Source organism: Musca autumnalis, unplaced genomic scaffold (assembly GCF_047663935.1).
Source record: "Musca autumnalis isolate F117 unplaced genomic scaffold, ASM4766393v1 scaffold_5, whole genome shotgun sequence".
NCBI classification, from domain to species: domain Eukaryota; kingdom Metazoa; phylum Arthropoda; class Insecta; order Diptera; family Muscidae; genus Musca; species Musca autumnalis.
Genome location: NW_027412088.1, coordinates 190,699,281 through 190,722,578, shown reverse-complemented (window position 1 = coordinate 190,722,578; position 23,298 = coordinate 190,699,281). Strand labels below are relative to the sequence as shown.

The 23,298-nt window shown below is 36.3% G+C and overlaps 1 protein-coding gene across 9 annotated transcripts in view; it reads left to right on the top strand.

Moving 5' to 3' along the window:
• The window catches only part of LOC141404978 (UNC93-like protein), a 193,050-nt gene extending 175,038 nt beyond the window's left edge, over positions 1-18,012 (top strand). For all 9 annotated transcript variants that reach the window (XM_073988856.1, XM_073988865.1, XM_073988864.1 and 6 more), the window contains 5 exons: positions 10,598-11,125; positions 16,653-16,815; positions 17,294-17,561; positions 17,645-17,807; positions 17,886-18,012. In XM_073988856.1, the coding sequence (XP_073844957.1) occupies positions 10,598-11,125; positions 16,653-16,815; positions 17,294-17,561; positions 17,645-17,807; positions 17,886-17,955 (1,192 nt within the window). In that variant the 3' untranslated portion in view covers positions 17,956-18,012. The remainder of the gene's footprint in view (positions 1-10,597; positions 11,126-16,652; positions 16,816-17,293; positions 17,562-17,644; positions 17,808-17,885) is intronic.
• Positions 18,013-23,298: the final 5,286 nt, after the last annotated feature.

Below are 23,298 nucleotides of genomic sequence, written 5' to 3'. Positions count from 1 at the left end.
TAAAAAATATATGTTATAAATTAAATACACTCCACATATGTTTGTACAAAAAAAATAATAATAAAGAAATAAATAAATAAACAGGAGTGGTGGAACTATATATATTACCAGCATGTGCCCGCTACTTCGTTAGCGAAAGTGACACAATTATAAAGAAAATCTCCACATTAAAACTATTTTTTTATTTTTGTTATTTCTGACCGATTTCTGAATTTAATACCCTTATTTTGTCATCAACAGCAACTCATATGTACAACAAACCAAACATTATTGAAAGAATTTTTGTTTTAGTTTAAACTTGAAAATCAAAATTTTTACAAATTCATCGTTTGTAATCATTTTTTGTCTAACTGGATTTTAAAGAAAAAAAAAAAATTTGTGCGACACCTGTTATGTGAAAACAAAATTATATAGCTTATAGCAAAATTTTATAGCTTAGTTGAAGTTTATATCATTATCACCAACAGCGACATCTGTTGCAATGGAAAATAACAACCTTCATTGTCTTTCCAATATATATTGGTTTACGATAAAATAAATGCGCCTAGAAGTAAACTACAAAATTAGAAATTGTTTGTGATATTTTACGGTATTAAGAAATTATAGCATTTAATTTGACAAATTTGTTGCCAACTAAGTACATAAGTAAGTAATAACAGTAAATAATAAGGATTTTTGTTATTGTTATTTTTTGTGGTTCCAGGACGAATTTTGCAAAACCCGGCCTTAACTCGCACATTTGCACCAACAGTGATCTACTGGTAAAATTTCAAGCTCCTAACTTTAGTCGTTTTAGCTGGGCGTTGATGATGAGTCAGTCAGTCAGTCAGCCAGTCATTCAGGCACGTATCACCAAACTCAAATATATAATAGATGAACAGATTACAAATTTTACGTTTTACGCGATTGTGAGTTAGGTACCACAAATAGCGGGCTAATTGTTACAATTACATGCACAATCAACTAACTCAGTATACACAGAAAAAAACATACCAATTGGGTAAGGTTTTGGCAATTATTGATAGAAGTGTGGGCAATAAAATTATACCACAAAGAAACTTTAGCGTGATAGGTGTATAAAGAAATTTCTCTCAATATTAGGATTTTTGGGGGCCCGTATCTCAAAAACTATATGTTTCTCCTTCGCAAAATATATTGTCCATGCTGCCGCCATTAAGACGGAGCAATTTTCTTCGGCGGCAAGTTAATAATTCCTGAGATAATAGCTCAAAAGTTCATACAAACCCTGACAGCACCGACTAAAATGGCTTATGAGCACCATAATTTACGAATCAGGATACTCAATTTGGTCGAAATTTTGGACATCGTAAAATTTATTCAAAATCCACATGAAGTTCCCAGAAGATTCATATCGGACAAAATGTTTGGAGCATGGAGCATGGACTTCCTTATGATAAACATTATATCGTTGTAAACAGGACCACAAAAAGTACCGTCAGTACCTTCCAAGGGATGTACTTTAACTACAGTTTTGTGAACAAAATTTTAAACTATATGTGTCTACCCGAAGTGTGGTGGTCCATTCGTTTTTGAACTTTATCTATGTTGGGACGAAGTTTTACGCCGTGCAAAGTTTGCGCACTGGCTGGGTAAGACAGACGGTAAGGGTTAAATTGACACCAAATTTTTCTGAAACCAATTTTTTCTGGAACCGCGGGCACATTTTAGATCCTTTGAAAGTGAATATGCACTCGTTAGGTAAAAGTCTGAGAAATAGAAAGTCTTTGTAGGACCTTTCATTATTATAACATACAGGTATGTATCAGGTATACATACATACAGGTATGTATCATATTTTGACCATAATTATAATGGTCGCAGACGACCGCCTATAGCAGATTTTTTAAACGGTATTTTTATATAGACAGAATACTTTTAAAGATATATATGATACCATACAAAATGGTTTCTGCCTATAGTAGAAATTAACAAGGTATCTTGCCTATAGGAACCCTATAGAATAGCTTAAAGATCTTCTACATCTATATCCTAAAAAGTTGTTTGCCACTACAAGTCCCTGACATGTATTCTGCCCCTAAAAGACCTTAAAAGGTCTTTTGCCTCTAGATGTCCCTAAAAATCTTCTTAAAATATTTTCTACCTCTAGAAGTCCCTGAAAAGTCTTCGGCCTCTGAAAGACCATTCAAGATTTTCTGCATCAATAAAACCTTACCAGCTCTACTGCCTCTGAGGTCCCTGATAGATCTTCTTAAAATGTGTTCTACCTCTAGAAATACCTGAAGGAAAGGTTTCTACCTCTGGAATACCTTTAAAGGTTTTCTGCCCCTAGAAGACTTTTGAAGCTCTTCTTCTTTTTGAAGACTTTAGAAGGCTATCTTATTTTTGAAGACTCGTTTTCTGTCACTAGAAGCCCCTGAAAGGTCTCTTTATCTCTAAAAGAAGTCTGGAAGTCTCTAAAGGTATTCTCCCAGAAAGATCATCTATCTCTAGAAATCCTTGAAATGTCTTCGGACTCTTGGAGACTCTTAGAGGTCTTTTGTCTCAAGAATTCACTGAAAGATCTTTTGTCTGTAGGAGTCTCTGAAAGTTCTTCAGACCCTAGACGACCATAAAAAGTTTTCTCTTTCTAGAAAACTTTTAAGGTTTCTCCCTCTAGAATATTCTTAAAAGTTGTCTGCCTTTCGAACACCTTCAAATGTATTCTTCATTATGAAGACCTTAGTGGGTTTTCGACCACTACAACTCCCTGAAATGTCTTCTGCCTCTAGAAGATCTTGAAAGGTCGTTTGCTCGTAAATTACCTTAAAACGTTTTCTGCTTCTAGGAGATAGGAGAAGTCCCTAAAAGGTATTCTATCTTCTTCTAGAAAACCTTAATAAAGATCTTCGGTCCTTCTGTCTTCATCCTCTAGAAAATCTTCAAAGATCTTCGGTTTCTGGAATAACTTAAAAAGTTGTTAGCATCCAGAAGTCCTTAAACAGTCTTCCTAAAAGGTTTACTACCTATAAAAAATTTCTAAAAGGCCTTCGGATTCTGGAAGACCTTGTAAGGTCTTCTGCTTTTATAATACTATAAAAGACCTTCTCTAGAAAACATTTAGAATACTTTAAAATACCTTCATCCTCTAGAGGTCCCTAAAAGGTATTTTATATCTAAAAGGCTCTGAAAATTCTTCTGCATCTAGAAAACCTTAAAAGGTCGTCAATTCATAGAAGACCTTAAAAGGTCTTCTGCCTACGGAAGCCCCTGTCTCGTGCTTCTTAAAGTCCCCAAAAGGTCTTCTGCTTTTAGAAGACCTTAAAACGTCATTAGCCTGTAGAAGTTCCTAAAAGGTTTTTAAGGATTTTCTAACTCTTGAAGTCCCTGAAAGGACTTCTCCTTCTAGAAGACTTTAAAAGGCCTTGTGTCTCTGGAAGACATTAAAAGGTCTTCTACGGCTAGAAGTCCCTGAGAGTTCTTCCGTTTGCAGAAGACCAGGAAAAGTCTTCTATCTTCAAAGGTCTTCTGCCTGTGTATAGAAGACCAGACCCGATTAGACGTAGCAAATAAACTAAGAGCAGACACAACAGGGAAGACATCGGTAAGCTGCAATCGCAAGAAATAGCTAGAGCATACTCCACGCAAATGATCAAATTGTTTAATCAAAACGTTTTCGGTCCGACAACATATCTACACAGTGACAATGTATTGTCCACTCCATACTAGGGATAGGTAATGGAAAGCAATAATCTATTTTTTCGACTTTTCGATTATAGTCTAAAACTAAAAATGCGATTTTCGGTCTGGCGATTATTTCAGTTGTCCCAAATCTCGATTTTCGAGTTTTCTTTTGAAACTGTAAAACAGCCAAATTAACAATCTATGGGAAAACTCAAAAATCGGTCACAAGATAATCGATTATGTGACTTTTCCTTCGACTACGATTTTAAGACTTTTGACTGCAAAAAGTCGATTAATCGAAAGTCAACTTACCTATCCCAAATCTATACTTGGATATCAGAAACCTCCACCAAGGAACGCATGGTATGACTAGGAGTGTCGTGCTCCTACCAAAGAGAAGAATGCGGCATAATTGGCTACACTACAATCAGTAGCAACGCGTAGATCCCGAGAGTAGTATAGGGAGCAAAAGGAATGAAGAGACACGACTATTCCGCAGGAAAAGGGCGAAATGGAAAAGTTAAAGACTTCGTCTACCTCGGCACAGTCATAACCACAACAAACAACATAAAAATAATAGCATTGACCAAGAGATGTGTAACGTGGTTTTCTCGTCGGCTGGGGCATAAGCACCCACTAAACCTTACGAAATGAAAAGACTAGTATTCTCCCTTTCCTGGGGGCTAAATCGCGGATTTATTGATTAAATACTAATTTACAATCTACTTGTGTTTAAATACGATAAGAATGAATTCAATGAGTATATATTTGGCGTAAGTATTAGCAGACTCGCTGGGGTTTGGCTGCTGAGGAGCTCGTGTTGAATTGGTGTGTTCTTCTTCGGGGGAAAAGGTGTTGTTTGTGTTCGATTGTAAATGATCGGGCATACTATGTATTAGTTGTTCGGCTGCAGATGATCGGGAAGACGATGTATTCGGTGTTCGGCTGCTGATGATCGGGAAGACGATGTCCAGTGCCGAATGGAACACATGACCCGACGGCCCTGTAGAACTGAAAAACCCGAAGGTACTTTGCCAAAAATCATGAAACTTAAAAATGTTGTGTATCGTTACGAAAACTATTTTAAAGATTTTTTGACGATTTTATGTATATTTAATATTGGCACAAAGTTAGAATTGAAAATTAACCATATCAGACCACGTTCGTAATAGTCCCCATACAAAAGTTTTTAACCAAATTATCCAATGAGAATTTGAAATGCATAATGTCCAGAATTCAACCGCATTAGCACTTATTTGGCATTTTGGGTTCTAAATCCCACAACGAAAGCTTTCGAAAGATTTTCTATAATTCGAGGCTATTAGCATAATTTTTAAAAATGTCGTAATATGGATTTGGAAATCCTTTTGGTGAAAGAACTTCCATGCAAAAAGTGCGAATATGTCCAATAGATATATACAGTGTTTGGAGGATATAAACAGTTCGACTCGAACATAACGCCGTTTCTTCTTTAAAGTACACATATTACACACTTACTTCAGTGCCATTAAAAAAGCTTTGTATTATTGTAAGAAAATAATATTCTTTAAGTGCATAAAAACACCAAAACTTTACTATTTTACCAGAAGTGAAAGAGTCAGTGAAAGCCAACAAAAAAATTCAGGAGCCGGGCGATGCAATCTACGACTCTGTAAATTGTAGCCAGGAAGTTTCAGAATTTCGTCTCCTTTTTTGGACGTATAAAATTTCCGACAATAATTTCGAAAAATTTGGGGTGTACAACTTCTGGATTGTTGGCGTTATGCTAAAAAATGTGACTTCGATGAAAGCGCAAATGTTTTGCACTTTAGTACAGACTATACCTGAAAGAATCGACTGATAAAGTCCATTTTGGAAATGGACCTAATTTTGAAAGTCAATTTAGTTGGTCGGCGTAAGATTTAGAGCTTTTGGACCAATTCTGACAAAACCGTGGACTCACCCACGAAAAATACAATATCGCTGTAAACGTGACCTCAAGAAGTAGCATTGATCAAAATGTGCCATGACTGCTCGAACAGCCCTTATACTACTACGCTGAGGTTGGACTTTTGTGAGGGATGTATCCGAAGATGTTGTCCCAAATAGGCCCTCTTGGTACTTAATATATGTACGTTTGGAAGTAATTTTAGTATAATTGAAATTTTGTGTTGGAGGTACCTGACGGAGTGAATCGATCCATATTCGAACCTACTCTAGGTCTCGAAAAAGTCGAATTGGACTTTGCTCAAGATTTTAGGGAAACATTTTGAAGTCTGGCTGGGGAAGTGTCCAAAGGAAGTTTGAGCAAAATATTGCGAGATCCAAAATTTGGACAAAATCTGTTGATCTGTTCGAAAGTTATAACGTTAAATGAAAGGAGCTTACAACTGGGCAGATCTTGCGGATTCTGAGACAGCAATCTTCATAAATGAGAAAAATCCAAAAACAAGAAAAAATCGCTATAGGGATTTTTAAATTAATCGCGGTCAAAGTTCACAATTTTAGGTTTTCGCGATTTTGCTTGGAAACCGAAATGGGACTAAAGAAAATTTTGTAGCTTTCAAAATTTGTTCCTAGGATTTACCATTTTTGCGATATAGAAGTTCAGGTCACATTTTTAGGTTTTTTGTTAGGTTTTCACGATTTGTTCAAAACAGTAAGTCTTTTCGAAATGGGACTACAGAAAATTCTCTACAAGATTGGGATTCGTAATTTTTTCCTCGGTTGTACCATTTTGAGATATATAAATTTAAGTTGGGAAACTGCAGTCATGACATTGTTTTAAAAAGAGGCGGTACAGTCAGTGAATTGTCCCAATTTGAATTTCTATATCTCAAAAATGGCAAAACCTACGAAAATATCATAAGAAAACAACAATTTTCACTGCTACAACTTTTTCTTTATCAAACCCGTCAAAACCTATAAAACCCTATTAATGCGATTTGTTTTATTTTTTCATCTAGGGTGTAAGCTTCTTTCGTTTACAAATAATAGCAGATGTTAATACAATACCAAAAAACCAAAGATTGAGCATTAATTTCGTTTACGGTTGTTTTCAGCTACAAATTTGTTACTGATAAGAAAAAATTCACTTCATGATGCACATAAATAAATTTTTGAAAACAAAATGAGTTTAAAGCCTCAAGACCTTTATATTCAATACAGAATTCCAAAACACTGGAATGGCATAAAGAAGGAATTCAGTTTTACTGGAAGTTTCTCTCAAAAAGGGTATTCAAACAAAAAAATTTAAATATTTCTTCAGACAACTTGTTGATAAAGTACATTTTCAGTACATAACCTTCAGAACAATATCAGTTTTCATTTTGTATCGGAAAAAATTTTATGTGTACCAATAAGAGGTAGTCAAATAATTTTATTTATGCAAATTCCAAGATAAAGCGGATGTCCAACTACATTTGTACGATCTTAGATAAGTTCAATGCAAGGTTAGAGTTTCATGAAAATGTGCATATGGTTGAAGCACTTAACAGTCAAGCAAACATTGGTTGGTATAACTCAAACTATTTATCATCCATGGGGTATAAAAACGAGTCTGAAGCGGGTATTACCGCCTTTTATGAGAAGGCACTGGTCGGTACACACCGTGGGTAGTTACTGATTTACCTACTTTTTTGTCTGTTTTTATTTTTTCTTTATTTCTTTTCTTTTTCGTTTTGGTGTTATTTAGTTTTAGGTTCATAAACTCTGCATACTTTATCCCTTTTTATTGTATTAGTCTCGGGAGCAAGGACGTATGTAACTTCAAATTGTGTATATCCACATTTATTTTCACTTTTTATGTAAAAGCTAGGTGCTGAAATTTCTGTCATGTCATTACGATAATACATTATAGTCATAAGTTTTTCATATTATGTATCTAATTCATTTATGTTCATTGTCATAAAAAAGACTCAATAAATATAAACTTAAACTTAAACTTTGAAAACAAAATGAGTTTAAAGCCTCAAGACCTTTATATTCAATACAGAATTCCAAAACACTGGAATGGCATAAAGAACGAATTCAGTTTTACTGGAAGTTTCTCTCAAAAAGGGTATTCAAACAAAAAAATTTAAATATTTCTTCAGACAACTTGTTGATAAAGTACATTTTCAGTACAGAACCTTCAGAACAATATCAGTTTTCATTTGAAATTTCAAAAACAAAAATTATTTTAGGGACAAAATTGTAATAATTTCTTAAAGTAGCTCAAAAAATTTTGTCAGACCAAACCATATGGTTGCAAAATTACACTGGAGTTAAATTTACCAGAGTGTGGCTTGTTATACCACTAGTGTCAGGTAGCAACAATGTATGGTGGAGTGTTGTCAAAGCACTGTTTACACATGACTGTAAGGGGTTTCTTGGTTGTAGTTGTTGTGTTATGTACGTGATTATATTGTCACCTTACAGATGGTACTTTGGCATAAGTAAAAATTTCAAAAAAAAAAAAAAAAAAAATTATATAGTTCTGAAGTCTGGGTACTTGCACAAGCAGATAATGTAGTGCTTTCTCTACCAGTAAACGTTCTCAAAAAGGTATTCTGCCCCAAGAAGATCTTAAGTTTTTCGGCCTATAGGCTGCTGCCTACCACTAAAATAACATCAAATACGATTATAACTTCAGCATATGTTATGGCAAACGTATAACTTAGTATACCTTCCTCACACCATTTGCCAAATGAACTACCCAAATATGGTCTCATAAAACTATTTTCTAAGGGCAAAAAATAAGTGTCCACTCTATTTTTATGGCTTGACAATAAAAGAACAACAACATTAGTATAGCATCCTTTCATCACAATTCCCGCCAACAAAAATTCTTTCAATATTTTTTTGCACAAGACGGATATTTCATTAAGTAGTTGTAATTTACAAGGAAATTTGTCCGGACGAACACACATTGTTCGGTCATAGGGAAATTTCCTGTGCCTACTAAAAGAAGAAGAAAAAAATCATGACAAGAAATGCGTATGTCTCTCTCCTCTTATGGATATTTGTCACTGGAAATATTGTTCGGATATTTAACACAATTTCCTATGTTATTTGTTTGCTTGTGCATGACAAAGCATGCTTCTTTTGTCAAACTAATAAATCTAAATTAAAGGAATCTCTTGTAATGTAATATAAATATGACCTTTTTACCCGAAAAAGAGGCTTAGGCAAAAGAAGATTTTGGCAAATTGTCTGTTGCCTAAAAGTATGCTGTGCCATGTTTATCTATTACAAATAATATAGTCGAAATATTTATACAATAACAGAAGAAGAAGAAGAAGATATTGAAGTAGATGTGGGCGTGAGAGCTGGCCTCGCTCACCCCTTTTTCTTTGAAGAACATAACAAATATTAGTTTTTGCTGTCAACATTGGCTTTTTCTCAGCTCATAAATATGCACATAAATTTTCCTATCTCTGCCTCTCTTTCTTAAGTGTTAATAAAGATACTCCTTTGTCTTTGTTTTTGGTGTGATGATGAGCGATAGTAGTTCACAAGTGTGGTGTTGTTGTTGTTTTCATTACACATTTACAATATTTAGCAGAATTTTATATTTTGTTTCCAGCAGCTCTTAAAGTGTAACTGAGCCCTTCACTTTGATATTGGCAAACAAAAAGCTTTTAATAGGATTTCTCCCCTCCACACCCAGGCACTCTTTTCGTTGTTTTTAGAGGCTTAACAGTTTATTGAATATAACAATAACAATAAAATTTTAGTTTTATGATTTTATACACTCCAAATGTTTGATTTCCTCTTAAAGTGGCAGTTACGAAGCCGAGTAGTGTTTTACATTGGAAACGTGCCGTTTTAAGTCATAAAAATCCTGCACACAATAATAGTTCGATAGGTTAATAGAGAGTTTTACATTTCCAATTTGGGCTATGATTATTGGCAAAAAACAACTAAATTGTTATTAGATTTTTTCCACTATGCATAACATTGAAGTATATCAGATTTGATTGCCTACTTATGGATTCATGATTGTCAAAGGAGGGGTGACACAATTTTATGGCATACTTTTAGATGTTTTTGGGATATAAAATTGAGTGGTTGCGACATACAGCTCAATTAATATTTTTAACCCAGATATGCCCATTGCTTGATCGTGATCATTTTAAAAGTATTTTTATATTATTTTAGAAGCAAATGTGAAATAATAACAGTATGTTTATATGTTTTTTAAATTTTTTTTTTGAAAAAAGTGGTTTTTGAGGCCACTTTTGGACACAGGGTTTTATCATATAACTGGGAGTTATGGGACACAAAACATTTGACATATAGTCCAAAGACACCTTTTCGGCATCTAGTTAACGTTTTTTCGTAGTAGGCTCCACATCGTGTATGTTTTCGTTATAAAATTACCCAATAATTAATCGGTCATTACGCAAATCATTGTAAAAACTAAGCGATCGGTGGCAACTTCGATGAACTAGACCTCAAAACTCAAAAATAGTAGCTCAAAATAATGGAATCACATAATATCCCAAGAGCTACAGATGTGTACTGAGTATATCACCAAAATAAACGGTACTTTGATAAACATAACATATCAAATTAGCAAGAATTTTGTGTGTCCTATATATAGGACGCTGGGCATATCTGGGTTAAAGAAAATTTGCTAAGGGTTAGCAGGGCAATGATCATGGATTTTTTTTTTTTTTTTTGTTTGATATAAAGTAGAATCTCGATAATTCGTAATCCAAGGGACCGGTCATTTTATACGAATTACCGAGGTTTTCGATTTAACGAGGTTAAAATCTTAAGAAAATGACTTCAAAGGATCAACAACTTATACAAATGATCGGGAATGTCGATTTATCGAGGTACGAATTATCGCGATTCTACTGTATTTTTTTCGATATTTTTTAAGGCCTTTCGCAGCAGCCACAAACCTGAATTTTTAAAGAATAAACGAAAAATATTTTTTACTGTCAATATTTTATTTCCCTTTCTCTCTCTCCCTTTCTCATTTCAGATGGTTTGGTGTCAAGCTCACCATGGCCCTGTCTTTCTTCGCCTACATGCCGTACATAGCGGCACAATTCTATCCCCGTTTCATAACCCTAATACCGGCTGGACTAATGGTTGGCTTTGGTGGTGGTCCGTTGTGGTGTGCCAAGTGTACCTACCTCTCAACTGTGGCAGAGGCCCTAACTTTCGTTTCGGGTCAAAAGTCACAAAAAGATGATAACACTGTGAAATTCTTTGGCCTATTCTTTATATTTTATCAAATGGCCCAGGTTTGGGGAAACCTAATATCATCCTCGGTATTATCATTGGGTGGTCCTGGCGAGAATGCGACGGCAACTGGAAATGAAACAGATACCTCACATCTGGTTGGCCAGCTATGTGGTGCCAAATTTTGTCCCAGTGTTAAGGCAGAGGTCAATCCCAATCTAACACCACCCGAACCAAGTAAAATTCAACTGCTGAATTCCATATTTTTGGCCTGCATGGTTGGAGCTGTATTGCTGATTATTTTCGGTGTGGATTCGCTGAAGAGGTAAGAGATCAAAATTTCATATTATTTGTAACACCTGCTATGCTATATAGAAGGCCTCTTAAAAGAGGTCATCAATTTGCTATACTATATAGAAATGTGCTACTATCGACCCTTTCTGAAAGAAAGGATGTTTCGATAGACCCCTTTTAAAAGAAAGGGTGCTTCGATAGACTTCTTCTAAAAGAAAGGGTGCTTCGATAGACTCCTTCTAAAAGAAAGGGTCCTTCGATAGACCCCTTTTAAAAGAATGAGTGCTTCGATATACTCCTTCTAAAAGAAAGGGTGCTTCGATAGACCCTTTCTGGAAGAAAGGGTGCTTCGATAGACTCTTTCTGGAAGAATGGGTGCTTCGATAGACACCTTTTAAAAGAAAGGGTGCTTCGATAGACCCCTTTTAAAAGAAAGGGTGCTTCGATAGACCCCTTCTAAAAGAAAGGGTGCTTCGATAGACCCCTTCTAAAAGAAAGGGTGCTTCGATAGACCCTTTCTAAAAGAAAGGGTGCTTCTATAGATTCTTTCTGGAAAAAGAGTGACTCTATAGACCTCTTCTGAAGGAAATGGTGCTGCTATAGACCCTTTCTGAAAAAAGGGTGACCATTTCTTTAAGAAAGGATGCTTCTATAGACCCTTTCTGAAAAAACGGTGACCATTTCTTTAAGAAAGGATGCTTCTATAGACCCTTTCTGAACGAAAGGGTGTTTCTATAGACTCTTTATAAAAGAACTGGTGCTTCTATAGATTCTTTCTGGAAAATAGGGTGCCTATATAGACCCTTTCTGAAAGAAAGTTTGCTTCTATCGATCCTTTGTGGAAGATAGGGTTCTTCTATTGACCCCTTTTAAAAGAAAGGATGCTTCGATAGACCCCTTTTAAAAGAAAGAGTGACACTTTCTGGAAGAAAGGGTGCTTCGATAGACTCTTTCTGGAAGAAAGGGTGCTTCGATAGACCCCTTTTAAAAGAAAGGGTGCTTCGATAGACCCTTTCTAAAAGAAAGGGTGCTTCGACAGACCCCTTTTAAAAGAAAGGGTGCTTCGATAGACCCCTTCTAAAAGAAAGGGTGCTTCGATAGACCCTTTCTTAAAGAAAGGGTGCTTCGATAGACCCTTTCTTAAAGAAAGGGTGCTTCTATAGACAATTTCTTAAAGAAAGGGCGCTTCTATAGACCATTTCTTAAAGAAAGGGTGCTTCTATGGATTCTTTCTGGAAAAAAGAGTGACTCTATAGACCTCTTCTGAAGAAAAGGGTGCTTCTATACACCCTTTCTGAAAAAAGGGTGACCATTTCTTTAAGAAAGGATGCTTCTATAGATTCTTTCTAAAAAAGGGGGACCATTTCTTTAAGAAAGGATGCTTCTATAGACCCTTTCTAAGAAAGGATGCTTCGGTAGACCCTTTCTGAACGAATGGGTGTTTCTATAGACCGTTTCTAAAAGAACTGGTGCTTCTATAGATTCTTTCTGGAAAAAGGGGTGCCTCTATAGACCCTTTCTGAAAGAAAGTTTGCTTCTAGCGACCCTTTTTGGAAGATAGGGTGGTTCTATAGACCATTTCCTAAAGAAAGGGTGCTTTTATAGGCAATTTCTTATAGAAAGGGTGCTACCATAGACCATTTCTTATAGAAAGGGTGCCTTCATAGATTCTTTCTGGAAAAAAGGGTGCCTCTATAGATTCTTTCTGGAAAAAAAGGGTGCCTCTATAGATTCTTCCTGGACAAAAGGGTGCCCCTATAGATTCTTTCTGGAAAAAAGGGTGCCTCTATAGATTCTTTCTGGAAAAAAGGGTGCCTCTATAGATTCTTTCTGGAAAAAAGGGTGCCTCTATAGATTCTTTCTGGAAAAAAGGTTGCCCCTATAGACACTTTCTGAAAGAAAGTTTGCTTTTATCAACCCCTTCTGAAGGAAAGGGTGCTTCTATCAACCCCTTCTGAAGAAAACCCCTTCTGAAGGAAAGGGTGCTTCTGTAGACCCATTCTGAAAGATAGGGTGACCATTTCTTTAAGAAAAAATGCTCCTATAGGCCCTTTCTAAAAGAAAGGATGTTTCGATAGACCCCTTCTGAAAGAAAGAGTGACACTTTCTGAAAGAAAGGGTGCTTCTATAGACTATTTCCTAAAGAAAGGGTGCTTCTATAGACAATTTCTTAAAAAAAGGGTGCTTCTATAGGCCATTTCTTATAGAAAGGGTGCCTTCATAGATTCTTTCTGGAAAAAAGGGTGCCTCTATAGATTCTTTCTGGAAAAAAGGGTGCCTCTATAGAGTCTTTCTGGAAAAAAGGGTGACTCTATAGATTCTTTCTGGAAAAAGGTTGCCCCTATAGACACTTCCTGAAAGAAAGTTTGCTTCTATCAACCCCTTCTGAAGGAAAGGGTGATTCTATCAACCCCTTCTGAAGGAAAGGGTGCTTCTATCAACCCCTTCTGAAGGAAAGGGTGCTTCTGTAGACCCATTCTGAAAGATAGGGTGACCATTTCTTTAAGAAAAAATGCTCCTATAGGCCCTTTCTAAAAGAAAGGGTGCTTCTACCGAACCTTTCTGAAAGAATTGGTGGTTCATAGACCCTTTCTGAAAGAAAGGTTGCTTCTATCTTAAAGGAAGGGTTATTCTATAGACTCTTTCTGAAACAAAAGGTGCATGATAGACCCTTTCTGAAAGAACGGGTGCTTCTATAGACCCTTTCTGAAAGAATGGGTGGTTCTATAGACCCTTTCTGAAAGAATGGGTGCATCTACAGACCCTTTCTGGAAGAAAGGGTGCTTCTATAGACCCTTTCTGAAAGAAAGGTTGCTTCTATAGACCCTTTTTGAGAGAATGGGTGGTTCTATAGACACTTTCTGAAAGAATGGGTGGTTCTATAGACCCTTTCTGAAAGAATGGGTGCATATACAGACCCTTTCTTGAAGAAAGGGTGCTTCGATAGACCCTTTCTGAAAGAAATGTTACTTTTATCGATCCTTTCTGGAAGAAAGGATGGTTCTATAGACTCTTTTTGAAAGAATGGGGGCATCTACAGACCCTTTCTGGAAGAAAGGGTGCATCTACAGACCCTTTCTGGAAGAAAGGGTGCTTTGACAGACCCTTTCTAGAAGAAAAGGTGCTTCTACCGACCCTTTCTGGAAGAAAGGGTGTTTCTATAGACCCTTTCTGAAAAAAATGGGTGGTTCTATAGACCCTTTTTGAAAGCATGGGTGCATCTACAGACACTTTCTGAAAGAATGGGTGATTCTATAGACCCTTTCTGAAAGAATGGGTGCATCTACGGACCCTTTCTAAAAGAAAGGGTGCTTCGATAGACCCTTTCTGAAAGAAAGGTTGCTTCTATCTTAAAGGAAGGGTTATTCTATAGACTCTTTCTGAAACAAAAGGTGCATGATAGACCCTTTCTGAAAGAACGGGTGCTTCTATAGACCCTTTCTGAAAGAATGGGTGGTTCTATAGACCCTTTCTGAAAGAATGGGTGCATCTACAGACCCTTTCTGGAAGAAAGGGTGCTTCTATAGACCCTTTCTGAAAGAAAGGTTGCTTCTATAGACCCTTTTTGAGAGAATGGGTGCTTCTATAGACACTTTCTGAAAGAATGGGTGGTTCTATAGACCCTTTCTGAAAGAATGGGTGCATATACAGACCCTTTCATGAAGAAAGGGTGCTTCGATAGACCCTTTCTGAAAGAAATGTTACTTTTATCGATCCTTTCTGGAAGAAAGGATGGTTCTATAGACTCTTTTTGAAAGAATGGGGGCATCTACAGACCCTTTCTGGAAGAAAGGGTGCATCTACAGACCCTTTCTGGAAGAAAGGGTGCTTTGACAGACCCTTTCTAGAAGAAAAGGTGCTTCTACCGACCCTTTCTGGAAGAAAGGGTGTTTCTATAGACCCTTTCTGAAAGAATGGGTGTTTCTATAGACCCTTTCTGAAAAAATGGGTGCATCTACAGACACTTTATGAAAAATTAGGTGCACCTACAGACACTTTCTGAAAGAATGGGTGATTCTATAGACCCTTTCTGAAAGAAAGGTTGCTTCTATAGACCTTTCTGAAAGAAAATGTCCTTCTATGGACCCTTTCTGAAAGTCCACTTCCTAACGAAGGTCTTCTTCTATACTATAGAAGTCCACCTCTTAACGGAGGTCATCTTCTATACTATAGAAGTCCACCTCCTAACGGAGGTCTTCTTCTATACTATAGGTCTTCTTCTATACTATAGAAGTCCACCTCCTAACGGAGGTCTTCTTCTATACTATAGAAGTCCACCTCCTAACGGAGGTCTTCTTCTATACTATAGAAGTCCACCTCCTAACGGAGGTCTTCTTCTATACTATAGAAGTCCACCTCCTAACGGAGGTCTTCTTCTATACTATAGAAGTCCACCTCCTAACGGAGGTCTTCTTCTATACTATAGAAGTCCACCTCCTAACGGAGGTCTTCTTCTATACTATAGAAGTCCACCTCCTAACGTAGATCTTCTTCTATACTATAGAAGTCCACCTCCTAACGGAGGTCTTCTTCTATACTATAGAAGTCCACCTCCTAACGTAGATCTTCTTCTATACTATAGAAGTCCACCTCCGAACGGAGGTCTTCTTCTATACTATAGAAGTCCACCTCCTAACGGAGGTCTTCTTCTATACTATAGAAGTCCACCTCCTAACGGAGGTCTTCTTCTATACTATAGAAGTCCACCTCCTAACGGAGGTCTTCTTCTATACTATAGAAGTCCACCTCCTAACGGAGGTCTTCTTCTATACTATAGAAGTCCACCTCCTAACGGAGGTCTTCTTCTATACTATAGAAGTCCACCTCCTAACGGAGGTCTTCTTCTATACTATAGAAGTCCACCTCCTAACGGAGGTCTTCTTCTATACTATAGAAGTCCACCTCCTAACGGAGGTCTTCTTCTATACTATAGAAGTCCACCTCCTAACGGAGGTCTTCTTCTATACTATAGAAGTCCACCTCCTAACGGAGGTCTTCTTCTATACTATAGAAGTCCACCTCCTAACGGAGGTCTTCTTCTATACTATAGAAGTCCACCTCCTAACGGAGGTCTTCTTCTATACTATAGAAGTCCACCTCCTAACGGAGGTCTTCTTCTATACTATAGAAGTCCACCTCCTAACGGAGGTCTTCTTCTATACTATAGAAGTCCACCTCCTAACGGAGGTCTTCTTCTATACTATAGAAGTCCACCTCCTAACGGAGGTCTTCTTCTATACTATAGAAGTCCACCTCCTAACGGAGGTCTTCTTCTATACTATAGAAGTCCACCTCCTAATAGAGGTCTCCTATTCTATTCTATAGAAGAAGGCCTCCTAATAGAAGTCCACTATTCTATTCTCTAGATGAAGAAGTAGGATTCTATTCTATAGAAAATGCCTAAATAAGAAGCCCTCTTAACGAAAAAGAGATCCTGTTAGAGGACTTCTGTAGAATGGAAGAGCCCTATTAGGAGGCCTTCTATAGAATGGAAGAGATCCATTAGGATGCTTCTTTTTTATTCAAGAGAAATAATTATTTATTTTTTGTTACTTTAGATATGGTGCCAAGAAAGGAGAGTCTGGTGGCAAAGACAGCTCAGGATGGAAGTTGTTATTATCTACCTTGAGTATGCTGAAGAAACGAAGATTACTTCTTATGTTACCTATAACCATGTTTATTGGCTTGGAGGAGGCATTTTTGGCTGTTGACTTTACAAAGGTAAATATAAAGAGGTAGAAATGGGGTTAAGTTAGGTGCAGATGGACCCTAAGGCATTTCTTAAAATTTGAAAATATGTGAAGACCAATATTATATATAGCCATTTTGAATATAGTTCAAATCGAGAGAAAATTTCTGAATGTCCAAGAGGTACTCCAAAGTCTAAAACTATGTCGGAAAATGAGGCCAGAATTTAAAAAAACAAAAGTCGACTTTAATTTAGGGAATTTCCAAACAATCATCCAAGAGGTACTCCAAAGTCTAAAACTATGTCGGAAAATGAGGCCAGAATTGAAAACAAAAGTCGACTTTAATTTAGGGAATTTCCAAACAATCATCCAAGAGGTACTCCAAAGTCTAAAACTATGTCGGAAAATGAGGCCAGAATTGAAAACAAAAGTCGACTTTAATTTAAGGAATTTCCAAACAATCGTACATCCATGCCTTTATTTATTGTTGTTTTAATTATTTCTTTCAGTCCTTTGTGGCCTGCGGATGGGGCATCTCAAATATTGGATTTGCTATGATTTGTTTTGGTGTTGCCAATGCCATTGCTGCTGGTTTCGCTGGTGGCATTGCTGAGAAATTTGGACGCATTAATCTGGCAATACTGTGTGCCTTTTTGAATCTGTCGCTATTCGGCTATATGTATTTTTATGAGGCCAAACAGGGTGATTACATGAAGTATTGTGCTTTTGCTGCCATCTGGGGTATATGCGATGGTGTGTGGTTGGTTGTTATCAATGGTAAGTTTTGAGCAAAGTATAAAAGCTTTATTTATTTTACATTTACTGTGATTCGTTATTTGTGTTTATTTCTATTTCTTTAGCTTTTTATGGCATCTTATTTCCAAAGGATTTGATAGCCGGTTATAGCAACTTTCGTCTATGGGAATCTACCGGTTCGGTTATTGGCTACATTATTAGTTCGCAGTTTTGTACTTCGCTGAAATTAATAATTTTAATCTGTGTCCTGTTAATAGGGTGTACCGGGTGGGTAAATTGTTGAATTTTAGTGTGTATTATTATAACATTGTTTGAGTAATTTTTTTGCTTTATTTCTCTTTACAGTTATGGCATTTGCGAATATCGTGTCAATAAAAAATATAAACAATTGGAGGTTGTTATAAGTGAAAAGTGAAAATTGTTATATTTTATTTTGTATTTTTTTAATAAATGTACTAATTAAAAAAAAAAACTAATGTTTCATGACTACGGGGAACCACAAATGTGAAATTTCGGGTAGTTCAGTCAAAAAATATATCTGAAACCCTCGAAATACCGATATGACTCATCTTCGAACTTGACCTGCCTATGGAAAAAAGACACCCGAGTACTAAAATATAGAGTCCTAGCTCAATAATTGCGCTTTACAACAGACGGATATGACTAGATCATAGGGTGGGAAATGATTATTTCAATGCGTTACAAACGGAAAAAACAAACTTAATATACCTTCCATATTATGGTGGATGATGTAAAAACGCCCTCTATATATGTTTTTGTGAGCTGAATCCAAGCCTGTATAACTATGATCTGTGCCCTTTGAAGCTATGACGGCTTAGATAATTTCCCTGATTCCAATTTCAGAATCATTTCTAGCGGTGGCCTGGAGTTAACATCCCAACTGGTCTTGTGTGGGGTTAAGGTCCAATCTCCTCATAATTTTGTTTTTTTTTTTACATTTTTCCGTTCGAATTTTCGCAAATGCGATAACGTAATAAATTCCACTACCTATGGGCTTTGCACCTACCATCTCACTTCTGGCCAATTGTAATGGTGAACAATGCATGACATTCATCATTGTCTGTACCATTTTAGGGTTTAATATTAGGCAAAATCTGTGAGTGATGTGGATCTGAAGAATGGTTGAAGAGGCCACCGAATCCTTTATTAGCCTGTGGACATTTAACCCTAGTTTATTGTGTTTTGTCAGCTCGCGATAACAGTGCCACAAGTATTTAGGAGAACATTCAGGCACCATCACCTTAGTGAGTTTTCGGTAAACATGGTGGTTTTTTAGTTCTTATATTGTAGCACAGGAAACGCAAATATGTTTGGTGGCTACTGATTAGCTGATATTTCTATTTTAGACATTTCTACCCTTCCTGTATACTTTCAACAAACTTTGAAAGAATTTTGGACTATCAGCTATTTATTAGCTCACATGTATATAGATGGGATTCTACCCGGTATTTACCCAAAACTTGGGAAAATACCAGGTAAATACCAAATAAATATCTTTTTTGGGTGTTTATTTGGGTAAATAAAATTTTATTTTGAAATCTAAATTTTGTTTTTTCTGTCAGACAGAAAATCAAAAAGAATACCAGAAAAGCGGTAAAACCACACGGACAAAACTTTTTATACGTCAAATCGAGCTTTGGAGTTGCTTGTGCGAAACAGTTAGCGAAGAATACAAAAATTATAGCTTTTTCGAGGAGGACTCAAATTCCAAAATTATCCGCTGAAGTCGTGGGTTCATCCATCTGATATATCATAAAGTTTGGATTTCGATCCACCATTTATGATTTTCTGCCAGAAGATATACAACAAACTGCTCTAAAAATTGTCAAATACCGAAAAAATGATCTCACAATATATAAGAGATTTACCAAAATATGGACCAAAATTGATCAGATTTTAACTTTCCCCGTATCCAAATCGGCAATTTTACTCATAGTCATATACAATTTGGTAAAACACTGCGTTTTCGCATCTAATTTCTTGATTTAAGTTTCTGTAGTTTATACCCACAATTTTGGTAAATACCCGGGTATGTACCCATTTCTACCCAATTTACCCATTTTAATGGGTATTTACCATTTGGGTATTTACCTATTTCCCATCTCTACACATGTATTTTAATTTTTATACTATATCACTGCCCCTCATACGAAGGTACAAGTTTCATATCGGTCCACTCCTTCAGGTACCTCTCCCTCAAAAGTTCAAAAATTTTCGGAAAAATTGTGCGCACGATATCTCTTGAAGGGAGTGGCCGATTTGGTCCATACTTTACACATCCTAATATATGTACCAGATATAGATCAGGTTCGAGTATGGACTATATTTGTCCACTCCATCCGGTACCTCCCACACAAAATTTTGGATAAGTTCACTTTAAGACCTGCTATCGAATCACATTGATTTTTGTGAAGCAACTTACATGCGCTGCCTCAATTACGATGGTAAAATTTGTTTCAGGGGCAAGTCCATACTTCTTGAGTAAACAGCCCGAAGGGTGTAGAAATCCCCTATGGCACCCCCATGGTCTATGTCGGTCCATTCCTTTAAGTACCTTTTCCGCAAAATTTTTGAACTTTAATCCTAATCAACGTTTTTGTCGGTTCATACGACCAAAATTTTGAAACCCCCTAAATACATAAGTTTTTTGTGAAAAAAAGTGTTTCAATTTGCACAGGCTGAGGGTATATCTCTGTCGGCAAAGCCGACTGATACTTTTTTACTTGTTATTTCTGTCTATACCAACTCATATCATACATGTTTGAAAAAGTATCAGTATCAACTTGTAACTGAAACTACATTCTACATATCCATACTCACTCAATGTTGAAAAATGTCGGAACTGATATATTCAGTTGTATCCATGCAGGTGTTTAGTTTGGTGTTGCAAATGGGCTATATCAGTCCACGGTTTGGTATAGTCCCCATAGAACGGTACCACCCGATTTTCGGTATTTTGAAGGTTTTAGCCCCATCATCACACGGAAATGGCAGAAATTTGGTAATTGGTCTTCATTTGGGGTATTACACGTTCCCCCATAAAACGGTACCGCCCTATATTCGTAATTCTGAAGGTTGTGACGTCAATATCCCACCGAAAGACTGAAATTTGTTATTTAGTCTTCCGTGGAGTTATAAAATATTCCAGAAAAAATTATCAGAATACTTCCGCGGGTTCCTATATACTCCATAGAAGCGTACCTCTTGATTTTCGGTATTTTGAAGGTTTTACCGCAATATCGGAAATTTGGTATTTCGTCTTCTTTGAGCCTAAAAACTTTCGGCCTGAAATCTATAGATAGACGTTTTGATATAGTCCCCATGGAATGGTACCTCCCAAATTTCGGTATTTTGAAGGTTAGTCACATTGTTTTACCGAACTTGCTGAAATTTGGTATTTAGTCTTCTTCACAAACGAAATAAAACTAATTTTTCCATTTTACTTCAATATAACTCGTGGTGGAGGTATAACAGGTTCGGCCTGGCCGAACTTAACGCCGTTCTTACTTGCTTTTTTGTTTTTATCTTTGAAAAAAAGCGTTTACGACATTTTTATGATTCTCAGAATTTAAGAAAATAAGAAACAAATGTTATTTCAGTTTGGTTATCTTATGTGGCTCTTCAGTACTTTCAGTACTTTTTCAGTACTTTTTTCAAAATGATATTTTTTTTAAGAAAACATGGTTATAATTTTTTTTTTAATTTTCTTTTTTTATTTATATCTTTATTATCGAAAAAAACACAAACTTAAGGAATTACGAATTTAATAAAAAAAAGTTAAAATTTAAACACCATTTTAAGTCGCAAATATAAGGGGACACAACTAAAGCACCCCAATTTGAGAAACAAAAAAAAATTGTGAAATCAACATTCCTTTGCGTATTCTTTATTCTGGATGACACAGGCATATCTGTAAGCATATACGATATTAAATTATAAATTATTACAGGCGCTATTGCTTTCCAGGCTACTTTTGCTTCTCCAAATAAATTTTCTTTGGTTTTGCAATTTTTTCCGTTCATTTTTCAGTTAACGATCTCCTACAAGTCCCAATCGATAGCTAAGATCAGGTGATTGGGCAGGCCCATGGAGAACTTCTGTCGCATTGTTTTGGAATCACTCCTTAACCACTTTCGATATATATTTTGGCTCGTTATCTTTCTGGAATGCCAATTTAAGAATTAGTCAAATTGTTTGACCCGAGAAAAAATCCTAGGCCACTATGTTCAGTCTCCATGCTTTACAGTGCCTCTGAAATATTTAGGATTTAACCATTGCGTGGTTCAGTATTTTGCCACCTGAATCCTTTAAATTGAAATTAGATTCATCAGAAAACATCACAGTCCTCCATTTTTGGACACTTGTTTGTTTTTTTTTTTGCTGGTCGTCGACAAATAAGCCGGCCTATACCGTTCTGATGTAAATCGTTCTTTTGCTAATTTTTAAGTCCAAGCGACTTTGCATTTGACTAAAAGATGCTGTAGCATGGATGAATATACACAATATCGGGTAAGGTTTTTGTATAGCCCCCTTATAGCGATACCTCCCAATTTTTGGTATTTTGAGAATTTAAGCCACATTTTCCTACTAGCTGTCGTTTGGTACTTAATTCGAATAATTCCATTTGTAATGAGAAACAAATCTGTTTGTCCATTCGGGTCCACACAAAGATTTATGAAACGATCATATGACTAAGGGTATAAAAATTAAAATACATGTGTAGAGATGGGAAATAGGTAAATACCCAAATGGTAAATACCCATTAAAATGGGTAAATTGGGTAGAAATGGGTACATACCCGGGTATTTACCAAAATTGTGGGTATAAACTACAGAAACTTAAATCAAGAAATTAGATGCGAAAACGCAGTGTTTTACCAAATTGTATATGACTATGAGTAAAATTGCCGATTTGGATACGGGGAAAGTTAAAATCTGATCAATTTTGGTCCATATTTTGGTAAATCTCTTATATATTGTGAGATCATTTTTTCGGTATTTGACAACTATATCAAAACGTCTATCTATAGATTTCAGGCCGAAAGTTTTTAGGCTCAAAGAAGACGAAATACCAAATTTCCGATATTGCGGTAAAACCTTCAAAATACCGAAAATCAAGAGGTACGCTTCTATGGAGTATATAGGAACCCGCGGAAGTATTCTGATAATTTTTTCTGGAATATTTTATAACTCCACGGAAGGCTAAATAACAAATTTCAGTCTTTCGGTGGGATATTGACGTCACAACCTTCAGAATTACGAATATAGGGCGGTACCGTTTTATGGGGGAACGTGTAATACCCCAAATGAAGACCAATTACCAAATTTCTGCCATTTCCGTGTGATGATGGGGCTAAAACCTTCAAAATACCGAAAATCGGGTGGTACCGTTCTATGGGGACTATACCAAACCGTGGACTGATATAGCCCATTTGCAACACCAAACTAAACACCTGCATGGATACAACTGAATATATCAGTTCCGACATTTTTCAACATTGAGTGAGTATGGATATGTAGAATGTAGTTTCAGTTACAAGTTGATACTGATACTTTTTCAAACATGTATGATATGAGTTGGTATAGACAGAAATAACAAGTAAAAAAGTATCAGTCGGCTTTGCCGACAGAGATATACCCTCAGCCTGTGCAAATTGAAACACTTTTTTTCACAAAAAACTTATGTATTTAGGGGGTTTCAAAATTTTGGTCGTATGAACCGACAAAAACGTTGATTA